This window comes from Gobio gobio, assembly GCF_949357685.1.
Source record: "Gobio gobio genome assembly, chromosome: 18".
NCBI classification, from domain to species: Eukaryota; Metazoa; Chordata; class Actinopteri; order Cypriniformes; family Gobionidae; genus Gobio; species Gobio gobio.
Window position 1 is genome coordinate 17,996,071 of NC_137111.1, and position 21,745 is coordinate 18,017,815.

The 21,745-nt window shown below is 40.1% G+C and overlaps 2 protein-coding genes across 3 annotated transcripts in view; one reads left to right on the plus strand and one right to left on the minus strand.

Annotated features, from left to right (window-relative positions):
* On the plus strand, positions 1-9,862 carry st3gal7 (ST3 beta-galactoside alpha-2,3-sialyltransferase 7). The gene is made up of 7 exons (XM_079843169.1): positions 1-157; positions 280-443; positions 615-735; positions 3,193-3,518; positions 3,628-3,814; positions 4,075-4,215; positions 8,714-9,862. Exons 2-7 carry the CDS (start codon positions 310-312, stop codon positions 8,948-8,950), a joined length of 1,146 nt encoding a protein of 381 aa, XP_079699295.1. The 5' UTR covers positions 1-157; positions 280-309; the 3' UTR covers positions 8,951-9,862.
* hps1 (HPS1 biogenesis of lysosomal organelles complex 3 subunit 1) overlaps positions 9,186-21,745 on the minus strand; it is a 24,479-nt gene continuing 11,919 nt past the window's right edge. Inside the window, exons 10-18 of one of the 2 annotated variants that reach the window (XM_079843167.1) lie at positions 18,565-18,720; positions 18,222-18,401; positions 14,485-14,561; positions 14,269-14,400; positions 14,129-14,194; positions 13,833-13,977; positions 13,309-13,422; positions 13,139-13,221; positions 9,186-10,679 (exon numbers count right to left, since the gene is read on the minus strand). In XM_079843167.1, coding sequence (XP_079699293.1) covers positions 10,517-10,679; positions 13,139-13,221; positions 13,309-13,422; positions 13,833-13,977; positions 14,129-14,194; positions 14,269-14,400; positions 14,485-14,561; positions 18,222-18,401; positions 18,565-18,720 — 1,116 coding nt within the window. In that variant the 3' untranslated portion in view covers positions 9,186-10,516. Of the gene's footprint in view, positions 10,680-13,138; positions 13,222-13,308; positions 13,423-13,832; positions 13,978-14,125; positions 14,195-14,268; positions 14,401-14,484; positions 14,562-18,221; positions 18,402-18,564; positions 18,721-21,745 lie in introns of both variants that reach the window. The other variant, XM_079843168.1, reaches the window with a different exon arrangement.

The following is a 21,745-nucleotide window of genomic DNA, read 5'->3' on the forward strand; positions in this document are numbered from 1 at the left end:
AGATGAATGATTAACTGTGAGGAGGGATCAGAGCGAGACAAAACACTCACAACACGGCAGTAGATGAAAGGGACAAAAGCGCAGCTCAAATTCAGTACAACACAGACATGTTTCTATCTCTACACCTATAAGAAGAAGACAGCACCTGAAATAAGAGGTAAGAAACAACATTTATAAAGGCATAAAGTATTAAAATGTGCTGTGAATGAAGGCTGTATCACATTGGCTCTAAAGAACAAGCAAGCAAAGTATGACTCCTGTTTATTTCATAACTAACAGGCGTAGTTGGGAACTGAACTGAATGGAAAAATGGTGACACTGAAACACTTGAGTGTTAAGGATAATGATGAAGACAGCGTTCCCCTGTTACCGGAAGCCAGCAGCTCGGAGAGCCCAACCACCCAAGACCAAAGGGCAGAGTCCAGGGAATTCTTCCTTAGCCGGTGAGTTTGCCCGAGATAAGTACTGTGACACGACGGAAACATGCTTGCCATTCACATGCTTCACTGGAGATTTAGTCGCATGCCATTAAAACCAATGAAGCACACTTAGCACGAGCTTTTAAAACACCATAAGACTGTACTCTTCATAAGACTACTGCTTTATGATTTCAGGAGGAACAACTTCATTTTTAGCATTGTTCTGTTGTTGAGCTGTTACTCTGCACTTCTGGTTCCTGCGTATCTGCCAACACCAGAGCCCACCTGGACTAATGACAGTTCTGCTGAAACTCTGGTACTGTAATTTACCGTTTCACCACATGAAGCTAAAAAGTTGAGCACCAATTTGTAGGATCTGTGACTTATAAGAGACTTGATATTCAACTGTGACTTTACTACAGATTTAAGATGATTCAAATAATCCATGTGGAGTTTACATATAATTATTCAAACCTCAAATTTATTTTCTACAATTAAAAATAAATAAATAATACAAAATTAATAAATAAATAAACTTCATATTGCAAACATGCAAGCATACTTATTTTAAATAATTAAAATAAAATGTATATTAAAATGTTTATTTTAGGGTTATAGAGGACTATAGTGCTGTAATAATATTTAATTAAATTATACATCAATAAATAAATATATACGTCACAACTTTTGTCATATTAATTAATATAGAGTACACTAAAAGTTCAAAATTTTAGGGTCTGTAAGAGTTTTTGAAAGAAGTCTCTTATGCTCAAAAGCATTTATTTGATCAAAAATAACATTTCTATTTTATTACATTTTATAATGTACTAATTCATTATATTGATGGCATGCTGATTATTCAGTCTTCAGTGTCACATGATCCATCAGACCCTTCAGTCTAATATTCTGATTTGGTGCTCAAAAAACATTTCTTATTATGATCAGCAGGGCCGGCTCTGTAAATCTGGGGGCCCTAAGCAGGATAATTTTGGGGCCCTGCCTTGCAGTGAATAATGGAGTATTGCACTGCAAACAAGCAACTGTATACAATCTAACACTTACATATTTCATCTGTATATCTTTTAACATGATTGCCTACAATTATTTTACTGCTTATTAAAGTACACTCACTGAAACAGTAAAAGTAAAGATTATAGATTTGCAAATTTAAGGTCAATTTGTTGTAAACAAATAAATATTAATAATTTAGCATTAACAATATATAGCTAACTTACAACATTAGCCATAGTGGTATGCGGCTCGCTATGCTCTACTGAAGCAGCAGTAGAGTCACCTCCTCCAGCTGTTGAGATTACAATATAATTAATAATAAATACAGTATGCAGAGTAGATAAAACACATTCATTTTAAATTAATATTAAAGTACGATTAGACAACATAGTGAATTATGATTATAAAACTAAATTTTTTATTGGCAAGAGGAAAATTAGCTATGTTGAAGTTGCGCACAAAACTATTCAAAAGAAAGGCAGTGGGAAATATTTACTTGTGTCAGCCTCCTGAAATGTTTCTCCACGACCACTAAAATATTTAAGAATGGCTCCTCCTGAGAAAGTGACATTTTGTTTTTTACAATTATGTTAAGGGTAAATTAAAAGAAATCCAATGTTAAATTATATTATCGGTTTTTTTATTGTAATAAGCGTCTATTGAGACAAAGATTTTTCGTTTTTTTCTTTCCCAGAACTAGTGTAGGTCATGTAACGTTAACTGTTAAAAAGAAAATACATTCATAGGAGGTGGGTCTGTCTCTAAGCGGTCTGTAGCCCAGAGCTGGGGCCGACGGCTGGACCATAGCGCAAGCAATGTTGATTCAGCATAATCGACGGACAGCTAACGTTATGCTGCGTTCACACCAAACGCAAATAGAGTGTCTGGCGCGAGTGATTTGATTTCAATGTTAAGTCAATGGAAAGGCGCGTTGACGCGCGTCTGGAGATCCAGCGGCGCGGAAGGCGCTTTTCGCGCGGTGCGAATGACGCGAATTGAGCGTCTTGCGTGATAAACTGCGGCGACGCTGGCGAGTGCAATCTGTAGTTAGGGGGCCCCCTAGTGGCGGCGGGGCCCTAAGCAGCCGCTTAGTTCGCTTATAGGGAGAGCCGGCTCTGATGATCAGTGTTGAAAACAGTTGTGCTGCTTAATATTTTTGTGGAAACCATGATATTTGTATTATTTGATGAATAGAAAGTTCAAAAGAACAGCATTTATTTGAAATAGATTTTTCTAACATAAAAAAGTCAGTTATGTTTAATGTCCACACATTATGAAACATATTCACATATAAAACTGTTATTTTAAATTGTGATAATATTCAAAATAGTACTGTTTATACTATATTTTTTTTAAATCAAATGAGACTTCTAAAACATTTAAAAAATCTTACTAAACCCAAACTAAGTGTACAGTATGTGTGTGTCACATAGAATCCTGTGTCCTTCAGAATCATCAGATCCTTCATTGTAATATTCTGATTTGGTGCTTGAAAAACATTTCTTATTATTATCAATGTTGAAAACAGTTGTGCTGCTTAATATTTCTTATTCTCAATAAATAAAAGTATTTCATATAAACATATAAATAGTAGTGTACATGTAAATAAAAAATCATTTATATTAATTATGTATAAGGTAGAAGGTACAACAAGTACAAATCTGATATGCATCTTTGCTACTGCAATACGTATTATGAGATACTCTCTTATAAAAGACATGTTGTTGCCAGGTGTCTAATCATTCATTTGTACACACCTCAGGCTCTGCTGAATCAGTCAGCGGCTCTGCTGTCTCAGTCATGCCGCATTGGCTGGAGTGTGGAGAGGGTGATGACGCTGCCTACGCCTGCTGGGCTGCTGAAGATCCCTGTGTTCCTGGAGAACGGCACACAGGACTGGGCACTGCCTCCTCCTCTGGGTCTACAAGGTAGTGAGGAGATGGTGGCTCAGGCCCTGAAAGCTTTGCCTTATACTGGTGTACCTACTGGCCCAGAGACCTGCAGGAGATGTGTGGTGGTCGGAAGCGGTGGCATTTTACGCGGCAGAAATCTTGGACCTCATATAGACCAGTACAACATTATCATCAGGTTAGTTCATTAACAAACACATGGGTGTGGTGCAACAGTGTCAACGAGGCATTTTAAGTTGCCTGAACTAATTCTATTGATATTAATATTTTCATCTTCATACCTACAGAGTGAACAATGCTCCAGTATTTGGATTTGAGAAAGACGTTGGCTCTAGAACGACCATTCGGCTCATTTATCCAGAAGGAGCTCCTTCCCTTTCACAAGAATATGAGAATACTGAAGTGGTGGCTTTGGTCGTATTCAAGAGCTTAGATATAGCATGGCTCACCTCTGTAGTAACCAAAGAACCTTTGGTGAGTAATGGCAGAAGGTTTTCAGGAGGGACATTCTCATTCTAGAGAGCATTTTGCTGGACAAAAATGTTAAAATATGAAATGTTTTTGTAATCTTTTAGGGTTGCTCTAGCCTTAAAGATAATAGAAATGGCCAAACATTAAAAAAAAAACAAAATAAAAACAGGGCACCTACAATAGGAATAGGCCTAATTGTTTACATGAACAGTGTGGTCCAGATATCACTAAAGAAGTCATTGTCTGTCCCTGTCTTTTTGAAGAGTTGGTGGTCTAAATTGTGGTTCTGGAAGGATGTAATAGACACGATACCTCTTCAACCAGAAAATGTTCGCATCCTGAATCCTGAAATCATGTACAGGACTGGACAGGTGCTGCAAACCTATGCAGAGAAACAGAAAAAGGTCAGAACAGAGATACTTTTTCAATGTTTTATGGGGATTTTTCACAGACATAATTATTTCTATACTGAACAACCTGCAGCGCGAGGAGCTTGGCAGCGGACGCAGCGTCTCGTTCCCTACTCAGAGAACATAGGTTACACAAGTAACCTGAGACGTTCTCTTTCATAGGTTCACTCGAAGCTGCGTCACTTTATGACGTAATGGGAACGATATACCACACACGCCAAGCTAAAGCGCTGCCATATCTGTCTCAAAGAGTACCAGATAATCTGCATGGCCAGATTAAGCAGATAGAACATGAAAACCCGGAGCCATGTCGAGATCCAAGCTATAGAACCTCACAAAAGTGTGTGGGGAGGACCAACCTGCAGCTACACAAATATCCTCCAGAAGAGCCCCTCTAAAAAAAGCTTAAGAGGAAGCCACACTTCTGGTAGAAAGCGCCCTAATGCTAAGAGGTGAAGGTATACCACGCACCTCATAAGCCAGCGAAATAGCCTCCGTCACCCAATGGGAAATCCTTTGCTTCGACGCGGCAAGCCCGCGGCGGCCAGCACCGAAGCACACCAAGAGCTGGTTAGATTTCCTCCAACCGTCAGACCGGTCTACATAGCACTTCAATGCTCGAACAGGGCAGAGCAAATGAAGCTTCTCGAAAGGAGGGGGGTGAAAAGAGTGAAGGGTGATAACCTGAGAACGGAACGAAGTGGACCACGAAACCTTGGGCACAAAACCTGGTCTAGGTCTTAAGGTAACCTTGACTAGGCCAGGAGCAAAATCCATACAGGTCCCATTAACAGAGAGAGCCTGTAGGTCGCCCACTCGCTTCAGGGAGGATAATGCTAGCAAAAGAGCAACCTTGAGAGTCAGAATCCGCTCTGGAGCTGACTCCAAGGGCTCAAAGGGAGCCTTTATTAGCCCCTCAAGGACAACTGAGAGGTCCCAAGAGGGAATACCAGGGGAGCGTGCTGGCCTCAGGTGCCTAACCCCTCGCATAAAAGACTAAACCAATCTATGCAAGAGGAACTGTGTCCAACTCCCTATAAACAGCGATAGCGGCAACATAAACCCTAAGGGTGGTAGCCGCTGCTCCAGCAGCAAACTTTTCTTGCAGGAACTCCAGAACTGGACCCACCAGGCAGTTAACTGGATCCACCGCATGGGACGAGCACCATGACTCAAAGACCCTCCACTTGGAGGAGTAGGGCCTCATAGTGGAGGGAGCTCTCGCACTCGCAATGGTCTCCTGAACATCGGCAGGAAGACCAGTATCCAGCATTACTGGCCATGGATGGGCCATACCCACAACTTCCAAATTTCCGGGTGAGGATGCCAAATCCTGCCCTGAAGCTGGGACAATAGGTCCTCTCTGATCGGGATCTCCCAGGGGGGATAATCCAGAAGGAGAACCATCTCCGAGAACCAAGCCTGGGACGGCCAGAGTGGAGCCACAAGCAGGAGGCTGACTCCACTCTCTCTCACCCTGCACAGACCCGCCGGAATCAGTTTGATGGGCGGGAACGCATAGAGTTTCAGATTGGGCCATGGATGCACGGACACATCTATCCCCAATGGGGCTGGGGAGCTTAGAGAAAACCAGAGTCGGCACTGGGACGACTCCTTCGAGGCAAAGAGGTCCACCTCCGCTTTGCCGAACACTTCCCAAATCTGAGATACAGTTTGAGGGTTCAGCATCCATTCTCCCGACCTGAGCTTCTGCCTCGACAGGTAATCCGCTGCGAGGTTCAAGACTCCGGGTACATGGACTGCTCTCAGGGACAGAAGTTTGTCCTGAGCCCACAGGAGGAGACGGCGTGCATGCCTGTCCAGGGTGTGTGACCGTGATCCCCCTTGGCGATTCACACGAGACACCACCGCCATGTTGTCCGTCCTGACAATGACATGATGTCCCATGAGGGAGGGAAGTGCTGAAGGGCCAGGGACACAGCTCTCAGCTCTAGGCAGTTTATGTGCCAAGAGAGAACTTCCACTTCCCAGACCCCGCATGCCGGTCTGCCCTCGAATACCGGTTAGAGGCGTCCGTCGTGACCATTTGGTGACGGAAAACAGCCCCCATATTGACCCCCTTCCGAAGAAAGAGAGGGTCCCGCCATACTGATAGGGCGCGGAAGCAGCCGTGCGACACCTTCAATAGGTGAAGGGCCGATCCTGTTGACCGAGCACCTGAGCGTTTCATCCACCAAAGGAAGGGACTCATGTGGAGCAGTCCCAGGGGAAGCACCGGGGAAGCTGCGGCCATGAGACCCAGGAGCCTGTGACACGTACCCACAGAAACATGATGGCCGAGCCTGAAGCGGGCCAAGCATGTTACAATACTGGAAATCCGAGCAGGGGCCAAGCGGGCCTGCATCGGAACAGAATCCAGATGAACTCCAAAGAAGGTGGTCTGCTGAGCTGGGGTGAGAACACCCTTGTCGGTGTTCACTCTCAAACCAAGAGACTGAATGTGCCGAAGAACGACATCTCTGTGGTGAGTCACCAACTCCCTGGAGTGGGCCAGAATGAGCCAATCGTCCAGGTAATTGAGAATACGGATGCCCTGGAGCCTCAGCGGGGCCAGAGCATTATCCATACACTTTGTGAACGTCCTCGTGCCAGGGCGAGGCCGAAGGGAAGGACTTTGTATTGATAAGCCCTCCCCTTGAAGGCGAATTCTGAGGAACTTCCTGTGTCGTCGGACGACCTGAATATGGAAGTATGCATCTTTCAGGTCTATCGTAACGAACCAGTCCTCCACACGTATCTGTGACAGAATAGCCTTGAGTGTTAGCATCTTGAACTACCCTCTGTAGAGGGCGAAGTTCAGATGGCGAAGGTCCAAAATGGGACGCAATCTGCCGTCCTTCTTTGGAACCAGAAAATAACGGCTGAAGAAGCCACATTTCTCTTCTGCTAACGGACCCTCCTCTATTGCACCCTTGAGGAGTTGAGAAGTAAGTTCCTATTGTAGAACAGAAGCCTCTGAGGCGCTGTTTACTACAGTTTGAATGACCCCGTCGAAGCGAGGGGGGTTGCGACAGAACTGGAGTGTGTAACTGACTGAATTGTGCAGAGGACCCAGGATGATACCCCTGGCAGAAGCTTCCACTCGTGGGAGAAATGTGACAGAGGGAGTGGTGCGTTCATCCTCAGAGTCGGACGCTGCGGTAAACACATCATCATCCAGTCCGAAGGAAACCGCGTCGTGTGCCTCCGGGCTGGGACACAGGTAGTCGTGCGAAAATTCGACGGGCGGAGTCCTGCGCACGTGTTGGGGGGAGAGAGGGAGAGAAAGGGCGAGGCCCGTCTGCTCACACTACACATCCTCGAGCTCTACATCCGAACCCCAGGTCGCGGATCCAAGAGAGGCCTGCGCAGCCTCGGGAGCGCGACGGGGAAAAACGGATGACTCCCTCTCAAAAACCGCGAGCCTCGAGCGGAGGGTTTTGAGAAGGAGATTATCACAAAATGTACACTTTGAAAACCTCTGAACTGCCTCGCGCGCGTGTGAAAACCCCAAACATTTAACGCACTTACTGTGGGGGTCGTCATTCGCGATGAAGCGAGTGCGCGGCGGGCAACAACGAAAATCCATGGCACTTCACCGCAAGGAGAACAATGTTCCACTATCCGCAGTGGCTGAAGTGCTGGTGATAAAAGTTGAATGAAATCCAAGATATTTGGGCCAGAAAAAACGAAACCGAAGGGCATGAAATGGCCACTTCATGAAGGCAGAGAAATCTGAGGAGCAGATGGCGCACGCGCCAGTATGATGTAGCGACGTCAGAGCGTCGGGGCGGTGCCCGCACCATCAGCCAATGAATTGGAGTGATTCTATAAGGGCTTCAGACAATCGGCACACCCAGAGGGCGTTCCCATTACGTCATAAAGTGACGCAGCGTCGAGTGAACCTATTATATGCCTAACCTATATGAAAGAGAACATCATTTAGTCTGATTTATAAGCGGTGTTCCTCATGAGGACCAAAAAGTATTTTGGATATTGCCATCTTTGTGGGTCCTCATAATGTAGGGTTTACCAGGACCACACACACATAAATATATATACACAGTACAGTTCAAAAGTTTGGAGACGATAAGATTTTTATAATCTTCTTAAAGAAATTATGCTCACCTCCATTTATTTGATCAAAAATACATTAAAAACAGTAATATTGTGAAAAATTATTATTTCAATTCAAAATAACAGCTTTCTATTTTAATACATTTTAAAATGTAAGGTATTATTATTATTAATTAATGTACTTAATTTATGCTGATTTGGTCCTGAGGACAAATGTCATTTTATTATCAATGTTGTAATAGTAGTGCTGCTTAATATTTTTGTGGATTTTGTTTTTTCAGGATTCTTGTTGAACAGAATGTTCAAAAGAACATTATTTGAAATATAAATCCTTGTCCTTGAGGAATGAGACTCCTACTAAATCTTCTGCTGCTAGCATTGTTAACTGAATTCAGTTTTATATCTTGTTCGTTAGATGGTGCCGACCTTGGGTATAACTGCAGCAGTTCTGGCCCTGCAGGTGTGTGATGAGGTGAGTTTAGCTGGATTTGGATATGATCTGCAGCACCCTGGAGCTCTGCTGCATTACTATGGGTCTCTCCGCATGGACGCCATGAAGGCCCAGGTGGTTCACGATGTCAGCGCTGAGACCATCTTACTGCGGGAGCTGGTGAAAGCTGGAGGGGTGCAAGACCTCACGGGTGCACTGTAATGACTACAGAGACTCTGAAACAGCTACACAAAGAAGTTAAAAGAGATGACAAACCACAGAAACAGACCTGATGGAAGACAATAGGATCCATCTGTAAAATACAACAGACATTACACAATAACATAATATACAAAGAAAGGCATTCAAAACAAGTGAAAATGACTACTAAAATTAAAACCAAGGCTACTATAATACACATTTAAATATAGCTTTATAAAAGATGACAAAAGATGTATTCAGATAAATTATTTAATATTTATTTATCTTGGAAAACTGATTACAGTGTAAAACATTTTTTAACAGAACATTACATATATATCCAAACAATATTGTATCAAAATATAAATGACAGATTTATGTTTGAGTGTTATAATCGGTCCTGTAAAATATCACTTTGTATTTTTAAAGCACAAAACAGTGGGTTAAAAACAAACATATTTTCATTATCAATGTACTTTGTCTTTAACTTGATCTCTGAACTAAAATTTAAATAGGGAATATTTTGTTGCATTTTTGTAACACATTCATGATCATTCATTTTAGATACAAAAAGTGCTGATGTAATGGAAGGAGAGAAGTCATCTGCTTTTGTAATACAATGGATATTTTTGACGGCAGGATAATTCAATTGTAATTGTCTTCTTTAAGAATTAGATTTGGGTATTTCAGCTTTAACTTTACAACCTTATTTTGTGGGTAATTTTCTAAATTTGTTGGCACGCTAAGAACTGAGGTAGGGTAGGCAGTTTCGGAGGTTAGCAATAGCAAGCTAGCTTTGAAATCGCTTCTGTACAGCCGGAATGAACTCCGTTTTCATCATTGAATCATTATTTTCCTGTTATCACTGTAAAGCTGCTTTGAAACAATCTGTATTGTATAAAACACTATATAAATAAAGGTGACTTGACTTTTTTTTTTTTTAAAGAGTGTTTCCTATAATATTTGGTCCTGGTTTCACAAAAATAATCAGACACATTTTTGCATAACGAGACCCTTAAAGGGATAGTTCACCCAAAAATGAAAATACTGTCATCATTTACTCACCCTCAAGTTGTTCCAAACCTGTATGAGTTTCTTTGTTCTGCTGAACACAAAAGAAGATATTCGGATGAATGTTTGTAACCAAGCAGATAGAGCAACTATTGACTACCATAGTAGAGAAAAAAAATACTATGGTAGTCAATAGTTGCTCTCTCTGCTTTGTTACAAACATTCTTCAAAATATCTTCTTTTGTGTTCAGCAGAACAAAGAAACTCATACAGGTTTGGAAAACCTTGAGGGTGAGTAAATGATGACAGAATTTAAATTTTTGGGTGAACTATCCCTTTAAGAATGGCTGTTTATAACCGTTAACTTGCACATTACATTCAGTTCATTAGAAGCACAAGAAATGCAATGTTTAGTTTCCTGGCACAGTATTTTCTGCAATTACCTGAACTGAAATAAGAAGTGCTTGTGCAGAAAGTGCAGAGAACTCTCCATATAGATTATAAATCACGCAGCAAGATAATAAAGTGAACACAGCTGCATGGAGCATATTCCTCCGACCCTGAGGACCGTGTTGGTCACAGGAGCGGGATACGGGAGGGCTCCCACAGCTTACGGGCCAGCTGACTGCAGTGCTGAAGAATGTATTCATTGGGGATTACACCCAGATGCACAGTCAGCAGTTCATAACACTTCACCACTTCGTTCTGATGTTTTTTGCTGTAGTACCGCAGCAGTTTCCTATGACACCGTCAGAACAGAATAGACATGTGTTAAAGAAAGTTCAGCTTCCTATCACCTGGCAATAACCTAGAAACCATCCAAAACGCAGTAGTGCCTCCCAACCACTAAGAACACAACAGCAACCTGTAGCAAAGTCCATTTCCATTCAAACTTAAATATTCTATTCAAAAGTAGCCATGTAAGATTTATGTACAATAACCTTAAAACTTTTAAAGTGCCCATATTATGCAATTTTAAATGCTCCTAATTTAGTTTGGAGGTCTTTTACAATAGGTTTACATGCATCCAAGGTCAAAATATGCTCAAAATAAGTCTCTCTAAACCCCCCTTTTCTGAGAGCCTAATGTGCTCTGATTGGTCAGACAGCCCAGTCTGTTTTGATTGGTCAACAGCTTTCAGTGCGTATCGGAAACGGAACGCCCAATGTCATTTCTGGATTTCAGCTCCGGATCTTCCTCAGCACTTGTACACATAGTAACAAAACCTGAGCCCTCATCCTTTGGAAGTGCATGCAAAGTGATTTCTTCACAAAGTGATTGCTTTTGCAGCACGTCTTCTCAACATGTTGACAAAATGAAACTCTTCTAAGCCTCAGTCACAAATTACAGTGTTTGAGGAGTCAAAGTAAGCGGTCCTACTCGATGGACGATGCGCCTTCACTATCTTCCACTGACAGAAGTGAAGTTGCCAGTGTCCAAATATGGCACTGACATCTTGGAGCCAGAGTGATGTGAGTGAAGTGGAGCTGCGATATCAAGGTCCCGCCTACACTCACGCCTAATCAATCACACTTTTGTGAAATAAACAGTTATGGGAATGTAGAAATTCAAGTTAAAGCTCCAATCTCCTCCCGAAGTTCCCTGAAAATATCCATTGGTGCCTCAGTGACTACTTCGCTCAGAGAAACTGTCAGTCTCAGCTGTCAATCATAACGCCACACCCCCGTTTTTATAGCATCAAATAACTAACTAAAACCAAACTTATTTAAAGAATAAACACTTGAACTAACATTTGCGTAATAAAAACTGCCTACAATTACAGAAACTATCTTTGGAATAAATGTATTTGAAGTGTAATTTGATTGTTTAGTTTGTCTATGTCCCATTACATTTCATGGAGAGGGCGGAGTTTATGACCTATACTGCCTCCAGCCACTTGGGGCCGATCGAGACGCTTTCAGAACTTGTGCGGCTAGGGATGCACCGAATCCAGGATTCGGGTTCGGATTCGGCCGAATATTGGGCTTTTTGACAGACAGCAGCCAAAATGCAGCAACTTCAGGTATGGCAAAGGAAGGACAGTCATCCTGGCATAATGTTGCCTATTCTTAATTAAAATTAAATTAAATTAAAACTGCTGTGGACGTTGTTTACTTCATTAATGTGTTTACTGTGATAATGGACTGAGAATGGGAGTAGGATTCGGTTTTCGGTTTCGGCAGAATCTTAACCAGTGGATTCGGTATTCAGCCGAACCCCAAAAATCTGGATTTGGTGCATCCCTATCTGCGGCACACTTGGTCTCAAGTGTGGGAGGTGGGCGACAACAAGGACTCTAAAGACCGCAGCCTCTAGCGGCAGTTGCTAGCGTGCCTCTTGAGGCCAGTGGAGTGATGTTTACATGCAAAGCTCTTACTGGGCTACACTAACAAGTGGGCAGCGAATGAAGACTAAATAAAAACCTGGCATTATGCAAATCTGTTACAAACATACATAGGTTCATGCATGTAAGTAAAACTGGAATTACTGATGACTCGTTTCAGGCAGTTCAGAATTGTTCTTTCTTTTAGGAGACAATAGCCCCTTTCTCACAGTAATCCCAGTAAATTGACGGAAAATTAAAAGAATGACTTTACCGTTAAATACAAAGATATGAGTGAGCGTGTCGAGCGTGACACATTGAAAAAGCTGTGAGATGTGGCGCAAAGGTCAAAGATCATCATTTAGCGCATATTTAAATAGAAAAACTATTAAAAAAAGCTTTCTGTAGACAGTAATCACATCATCTCCATAAAAACTCGATTAGCCCAAAGCAGACTTCTTACGTCAGCGCGTTCTGACTTCATACGCGAATACACCAGTAATCATTCTGCATTCACAAAGCGCACATTACAGGTAATTTACTGGTTGTGTTATAACTTCCCTTAGTGGTAAATTGCCGGAACTGATTTACCAGTATTTTTGAAAAGGCCCTGTTCACACATGATCTCTTACCAGTAATTTATCAGTGAAGACTGTATGTGTGAAAGGGGCTAATAACTTTGTTGTGCACTTTTATCTTTGAAACTTTGCAGACCTTTTGTATTCACAAACAGCTATAGTACACACTACATGAAAGGTAATATCCGAAAGAGCATAATAGGGGCACTTTAAACTCCTAGACAAGGTGTTGTCAAATCATTCTGAATGATAAATATGCTTCAAACTGCAAGTGAAGTCCTTGTTTCTGTGTCTTACCTATAATAATCGCAGGTGAGCATTCCTATTGGAGCGGTGTCATCTGGGTGAGTGGGTAGGTCTATCACTTCCAGTTTGTAACCCTGTCAAAACAAAATTGAACCACCGACAATGTAACTTTCATTAAATGTATTATAGTAATTGTAAAGAAGATGCAAGCTGCCATTTACCGTTTCATTTTCAAACCACAAAAAGTAACAGTAGAAATAATCTCCATCTCGAAGTGTGACGGTGGGGTAACCCTTGTGTAGGTATCGCCGTGTTGTTGCCACAAGACTCCAAACCTGCACAGATTCATGAGGAGATTAGTATATCATCAGTAACTAATGAAAAATATACAGTATTATAGAAAAGTTTGGGATTGGTAACATTTAATTAAAAATACAGTAAAAACAGAAATGAAATATTATTATAAATCACTTTTCTATTTGAATACACTTTAAAATATAATTTCATTCTGTGATGGCAAAGCTGAATTTTCAGCATCATTATTCCAGTCTGCAGTGTCACATGATCCTTCAGAAATCATTCTAATATGTTGATTATATTTATTTATATTATTTAATTTAGATTTTATGAATTATTTGTCAGCTTTCTGACAACATTCTGTCTCTACTGAAGAATACTGAATCATTTTCACTTATATCCACAGATATAACAATACATAGTAACAAACAGCAAAACACAAAAACACCTTTCTCTTTATGAAGTCAGCTACAGGTCCCTTTCCGAGCTCAGAGATAGTGCCATCAGTCACATTTAGGGAGGGCGCTATCATTTGACCACTTGAACGATCCACATAGATAAAGTGGATGAGACCAGGAAACTCTTCCAGGTATGTGAGATGGCATGGTTAAAGTTTATCACAATGTGACATGACAACAGAAGAAGATTGAAGTGTGAATGCAACACATGTAAATAGAAAAATGCCTCCCTGGCTACTACTGATCACGCCAAAACCAAAATACTCAATGTAGAAGAAAAGGATATGACACCATTGTGATATTTCTTTTGCTTTTCACTAGCAGAAAATCCTTCCAGTTCATCAACTTCTCTCTGCAACAGATGTGAAAGACAGTCAAAGGTGATTTATCAAAATGAATCCTGTAGAAGTATCGGTTCATACATACTGGACCATGTTCAGAGCTCGTTCTTGCAAATGAGGAGCCAGTCGCTGACTTCTGCCCATGCACTCAGCTGCAAAAAAACGCCTGTACACACCACACAACTGAGTCTTCATGTTTCGACAAGAGGGCAGCAAACTGCAACAACACATACAACGCCAAATGAGTGAATTTAGCCACATCCTCTTTTTTCAGTTTGTTAATAACAAGAACATTACTCACTCCCTTGTGAATCCAGATCCAGATCTGGTGAAGGCCTTGTTCTTGAAGTCTGTCCACACATTTTGAAGCTGAGAAGGCTGAACACATAAATAATAATATAATAATAATAAAAACCTTTATTTATAAAGCACTTTTAAAACCAACAGTACAAAGTCCTTTACAAGAATCAAATACAAGTTATAAAATACTTGATTTAAAACAATTTCAACCAGGCAGGTGAAACAACACACATTTGAGAAATAAAAGTTATTTCCAAAATTGTACATAATAAAATCAGGGAAGGCTCTCCGATAGAAGTATGTTTTAAGAAGGGATTTAAAAAGTTCACTGATTCAGCCGACCTGATTTTCTAAAATCAGGAAATAAAGAGTTGAGTTTTCAAAAAACGTGCTATTATAGAGACAGCATTCCACCATTTCTGGTCAATTAATTTCCAAGACCTTTCTGGTTGTTTAAATGTGCACTATGTAACTTTTCCATCTGCTAGAGGTCGCCTATTAAAAAACAAGGGGTAGTTTAATGATGCCACGTTTGAGCGCAGAATCCTGGGACATGTGGTCTTCACCTCACAGCCGGTTGAAAAGAATCTGGATAGGACTCGGGCAGAAATCATGTTCATGGATGCGATTATTAACATTACTGTAGTATGAAGCAGAGCAGGACCGAGTGTTGTGGAGCTGAGAAAGGCCTCTGGAGCGATTGATAATAAGAAGAACACAACACGCCGCAGCGGGACTTTCATTATGGCACGGTCGCCGGCGCCACTTCCGCTTTTCCGGTCATGAGTATGAGGTAACGCAGCTCTTTTTATCATATTGGATACATCTGAGCATGTTGAAAATAATTTTATGACGTTACTCTGTGCGTTCGCTCGGCGGCTGCTATGACACTTGTTGCACACTGCAGTGAGAGTAAAGCGTTTCTGCAGAATAAAACCGGAAACCGAGGGTAACGCAGATATGACGCCACTGACAGGCGACTCCCTCACACGTCCCGGTTCCTTGGGTAAAATAGCAAATTCTCACGATTTACAAATAGTTGGAAACATTTGGGATATTGTAAATACTCTGACCTGGACTACACACATCCAGACACAGGTGAAAAAAGCCAGGCAAAGACTGTACCACCTGCGCCAGCTGAGGAAATTCAGGGTTTCACCAGCCATCCTGAAAACTTTCTATCGAGGGGCGATAGAAAGTGTCCTGACTCAGTGCATCACAGCGTGGTACGGGAACAGCACCAGTCATGATGGCAAAGCCCTGCAAAGAGTGGTGCGCTTATCCGAGCGCATCTCAGGCTCAGCTCTCCTGTCTCTGCAGGACATCTACACCAAACGCTGCAGAGGTAGAGCTACCAAAATCATCAGAGACATTAATCACCCTGCAAACTCTCACTTCACCCTGCTGCCATCTGGTAAGCGCTTCCGTAGCCTGAGGGCAAAAACTGAAAGACTCAGGAGGAGTTTCTTCCCCCAGGCCATCAGACTCCTGAACTCAGTCACGTGACTTCACTTCACCCCGCACACGCATAAACATACGGTTTTTTAACATTAACATCCACATACTGCAATTGCACTGCACTTTACTTTCCTATTGTTACTGCGTAACAACCTGTAATAAACCTTGCACATTATACTTCTTTATATATACATATATATATATTTTATGTTAACCACTTTTTTTAAGTCTACAGTTTATCTCACTTATCATATCCACATATTTTTTATATTTTTATTTATCTTATTTCCTATTTTTATCTTTTACTTGATTTATTTATAATTCTACTTATGTTAATACTTTTTATTCTAATTTTATTCTATTTCTATTTTAATTTCTTGTAACTGTTATTTGCACTGTCCATGGAGCGGACCTGTTTACATTTCACTGCCAGTTGTATATTGTGTATATAACTGTGTATGTGACAAATAAAACTCTTGAATCTTGAATCTTGAATCTTGAATCTTGAATACTCAACTGAACAAAATATATAACACTGGCCTTGTGGTTTTTGAATATTTTACTGACATTTTTTTACATAGTGCACCTTTAATTACTGGATGAAAATCTTCAAAAGTAATTTTATGGTAATTGCTGCGGAAGATTTTTTATTTTATTTTTTTATTTGTAAGGTGGCAATTCTTGGAATTAATAGATTTAAATGAATTGAAATATAAATTTTAGTGTGCAAATGTCTAAAGCAGAACAAAAAAATCGTTAGATTTGAATATGACACAACAATGAATAAATTGCAAAACAAAGAACAATATTCTAATCAATGCTGTATTTTAGTGCTAAGCATACTGTACATTACTGTTCAAAAGTTATTTTAAGAAGAATGCATTAAATTGATCAAAGTGACAACAAATACTTTTACTTTGTAACAAATCAAAATTCAATTTCAAAGAAATTCTGCGCTTCTGAACTTTCTATTCATCATAGAATCCTGAAAAAAAGCAGGATTATTTCAGTCTTATTTCATGTAAACAGGATTAGATTGCAACTTTTTAAGTGGAGGTGATACTTAACACTTTTTTACAAGAGTACCCCCCAATGAACCAGGGACAATAATAATTTAAAATAATAATAATGATTTAAAAATACATTTGCAAATAATATTATAATGTTGTGTAATCTATCATAATATATTTTTTCGGAGTCGGAGTCTCACACACATTTAGTTAGCTAGTCTAAACCGTACATTAGTATGAACAGCTAGAATGTGATTGGCTTGATGCAGAGCAGGAGATGCAGATAACTTAATAAAAACTTTTATTGCTAATGCTGTGTCATTAGAAAAATGTTCTTGACCCTTTAAAAAACTAATTAATGCTGTCACATAACAAATCTGCATCACGGGTTAAATTAAATGAATTGCTAATTACAACATTGAAATAAAAATTTAAAGCTTACAATTAAATCGTAAAAAATATTAAATGAAATAATTGGGAATCATGTAACAAACAGTACACATTTAATTTATCTATTCTAACTTTTAAGTCGTTTTGGTCGCTTGGCTGTTTCCTTATAAAGGTCCAGAAATTTGAGTTTTTCATCAGGTGTGTGATGTTCTTTTTTAATATGATGTCATTACGTTACTGTCTTGCCACCAGCCAATTGCTGCATTGCTGATCATGGTTTTGAGTATCAATACATCTGCCCTTTCCAATAAAGACAACAATGTGCAGCAATCTCAGACTCTCAGAATCTCAGATTTTAATCCAAATATTTTAATAAAATCCGCAAATTTGTTTGAAGAACCAAATCAGCCAGAGATCAGTTATCACGATTAGAAGATCTGGCATCTGTCAAACTGTCTATGTATTAAGCGGACCGAAATTCTTTTAAATTGTAATAATTTTTCAAAAAATTACTGTTTTCACAGTATTTTTGATAAAATAAATATAGCCTTGGTAAGTGTAAGAGAATTCTTTCAAAAACATCATAGAAATATAAATCCCAACATTTTGAATGATAGTGTAACTAAAAAAAACAACAAAAAAAATTCACCTTTATTTATTTTTTTATATTGATGGGAAAAACTATTTAAAGTATAGTTAAAGAATATGTTTTCATTTGAATTAATGTTGTTTTAATTTTTTTAAATTGTATTATTCAGAATTGAAATGAATGCAGAATCATTAAATTCCTCATGAGTCCTAATGATAGAACATTGTGTTGTGGATCTGACAATGTGCAATGGATTAAGGGTGTGTGTTCGGTTCGGTTGTCCACACTGACCTGAATGTCCATGCTGGCCAAGGCTTTGATGAACTTCTCCAGTCTGCCCCGCTGCTCCTGGACAGAGGACGGACTCCGTGTGGCCGCAGCCCCTTCATGCCCCTCACACAACCTCTTCTCCAGCTTCACAAAGGCGTCCAGATAGTTGTAAACAGACACTGCCATTTGACTGTTGGGGATCTATTGAGATGCATGTATAAATAAAATAGAAAAATTAGGTGGGAACTCTACATGTTTGTTTAACACCAACATGATCTCTATTGAAGGAGATGCAATGTAACTTTTCTTTGCTTTAGGAGGTCTAATAGTGGTAATATACAGAATGCATGATATTAAGAAAGACCTTGGTGAGCAACACTAGTGTGATTCCAGGCCAGAGAGACAGGCAATACATGGAGTGAGGCATCATGGGACAATCTTTAGCTTCCAGGAACACTCTGGTTGGGGCTGAGGGGTCAGGGGTTGGAACTTCAAGAGTTTGCAGACTGTCTTCAGCCATCTAAAAATCATAAGATATACGAGAAACTTCACTATAAATACAAATGTTATATGATACAAAACGTTTGGAGTTAGTAAGATTTATGTTTTTGAAAGAAGAGCATGTTCACCAAAAAATACAGTAAAAACTGTAATATTGTGAAATATTATAACAAATGAAAAATAGAAAAAAAAATATTTGAATATATTTTAAAATGTAATTTATTTCTGTGTTGGTAAAGTTGAATTGTCAGCATCATTACTCCAGTCATCAGTGTCACATGATCTTTCAGAAATCCTTCTAATATAGTAATTTGCTGCTCAAGAAACATGTCTTACTAATTATCAATGTTGATATTTATGTGGAAACTTGTATATGTCTTTTCAGGATTCTTTGATAAATAGAAAGTTTAAAAGAAAGTTTTAGGGGGTAAAACATATTATATAATATTGTATAGGGCTGGGCAACATATATATATATATATATATATATATATATATATATATATATATATATATATATATATATATATAGCTCTGTAAAAAAGATTAAGAGACCACTGCAAATTTATCAGTTTCTCTGGTTTTACCATTTATAGGTATGTGTTTGAGTAAAATTAACATTTTTGTTTTATTCTATAAACTACTGACAACATTTTTCCCAAATTCCAAGTAAAAATATTGTCATTTAGAGCATTTATTTGCAGAAAACGACAACTGGTCAAAATAACAAAAAAGATCCAGTGTTGTCAGACCTGGAAAAATGAATTCATATTCATTTTTAAACAACACAATACTAATGTTTTGATTTCTAGTTCAGAAATCAATATTTGGTGGAATAACCCTGATTTTGAATCACAGCTTTCATGCGTCTTGGCATGCTCTCCACCAGTCTTTCACATTGATGTTGGGTGACTTTATGCCACCCCTGGTGCAAAAATTAATGCAGCTCAGCTTTTTTTTGATGGCTTGTGACCATCCATCTTCCTCTTGATCACATTCCAGAGGTTTTCAATGGGGTTCAGGTCTGGAGATTGGACTGGCCATGACAGGGTCTTGATCTGGTGGTCCTCCATCCACACCTTGATTGACCTGGCTGTGTGGCATGGAGCATTGTCCTGCTGGAAAAAACAATCCTCAGAGTTGGGGAACATTGTCAGAGCAGAAGGAAGCAAGTTTTCGTCCAGGACAACCTTGTCCGTGGCTTGATTCATGCATCCTTCACAAAGACAAATTTGCCCGATTCCAGCCTTGCTGAAGCACCCCCAGATCATCACCGATCCTCCACCAAATTTCACAGTAGATGCGAGACACTGTGGCTTGTAGGCCTCTCCAGGGGCCTCATTTATAAACGTTGCGTACGCACAAAAGAAGGCGTACACCGCTCTCTACGCAATAATTGGTATTTATAAAAAGCAAACTTGACGGGAAAATGTGCGGTCCTTCACGCAAGCTCTGACCCAGGCGTACGCACAAAAACGGGTGAAATGAGAAATGGCGACACCGTCGGCAGATGGAATAAACATGTGAAACTGTAGAACGTTGTGTAAAAGAAATGGCTATACTGCCTCTCATAAATAACATGAAGACTTCACAAAGCAAGTCTTACAATTAACAGCCTACACGAACACCCGTTTGATCGATCTGCAGTGTAAAACAAACGAAAATTACAACAGAAATGCAATTTAACACATATTTGCAAAAAGAAAAGTGAAATATGTTCTGCAATAATATTGCCATGTTATGCAATTCATCCTCATAAATAATATGGTAAACAGAACGAAATAATGTAGCCTACAAAACTGATATTCTCGTCAATGTGTCCGTCTGGTGGGTGGGTGGATGGATGGATGGATGGATGGATGGATGGATGGATGGATGGATGGATGGATGGATGGATGGATGGATGGATGGATGGATGGATGGATGGATGGATGGATGGATGGATGGATGGATGGATGGATGGATGGATGGATGGATGGATGGATGGATGGATGGATGGATGGATGGATGGATGGATGGATGGATGGATGGATGGATGGATGGATGGATGGATGGATGGATGGATGGATGGATGGATGGATTTATTAATTGTCCGCTGGGGAAAGTTGTTTTCATAGTAAAAATGTATTCATCAGCTACGGAATCATATGCATATGCCTTTAGTTTGTTTTATTTTTGATAAAATAACGTATGACGTGTCTCAACCATTCAGAAAACTGCAAGAAATTACATTTGCACTGAACTATTTCCCATTTCCACGTTGATAATAGGGATAGGGATTAATAGGGATTCCCCAATAATTGCCGCCAGTCTCTCGTCAAGAGGGGTCTGCTCCGGTGTCCCCTTTCCCCCACCCGTGGCACTCTGGCGATGGAGCGCTAGACGCTTTTTTGCCTCGACTTTGATGTCCGACCATTTCTTTTTTTATTTCGGCCACGGTCCGAGGTTGTGAGGCTACAGCATTTACGGCGTCTGCAACCTTTTGCCACTCAAGTGCCTTTTTGGCATTAGTAATGCCCACACTGTGTCCTCCAAAACAAAATGTTTCTCCTCTTTTCAACCTCGCCAACGATAACTTCTACTTCGCATTGAGTGAAGTTAAGTTTTTTTAATTTCCTCTCTGTGTTTGCCATGATTTCACAAATTATGAATATTAACTTGTGGGTGTTTCATGGACTATTTATGGGCAACTATGGGCGTGACATGAAGCCGCAAAAGCTGCGCTACATTTAGAATTGATTGTGATTTATTAAGGGAAAACTGCGTAGGATGTGCGTGCGCACGGTTTTATAAATCCGAATATTTCTGTGCGTATGCACGTCCTATGTTTCATCCGTACGCCACTTCTGACGCAAATCCTACGCAAAGTTTTATAAATGAGGCCCCAGGTCTCCATCTAACCATTAGACGACCAGGTGTTGGACAAAGCTGAAAATTGGACTCATCAGAGAAGATGACCTTACTCCAGTCCTCTACAGTCCTATCCTTGTGGTCTTTTGCAAACCTCAGCCTGGCTCTTCTTTGCTTCTCATTTATGAAGGGCT

Excerpts from the sequence above, each read along its gene's own strand:
- st3gal7 (XM_079843169.1), top strand. The coding sequence starts at position 310 with ATGGTGACACTGAAACACTTGAGTGTTAAGGATAATGATGAAGACAGC. Across the intron at positions 3,815-4,074 it reads TAGTAACCAAAGAACCTTTG|AGTTGGTGGTCTAAATTGTG; the intron begins GTGAGTAATGGC and ends GTCTTTTTGAAG. Across the intron at positions 4,216-8,713 it reads ATGCAGAGAAACAGAAAAAG|ATGGTGCCGACCTTGGGTAT; the intron begins GTCAGAACAGAG and ends CTTGTTCGTTAG.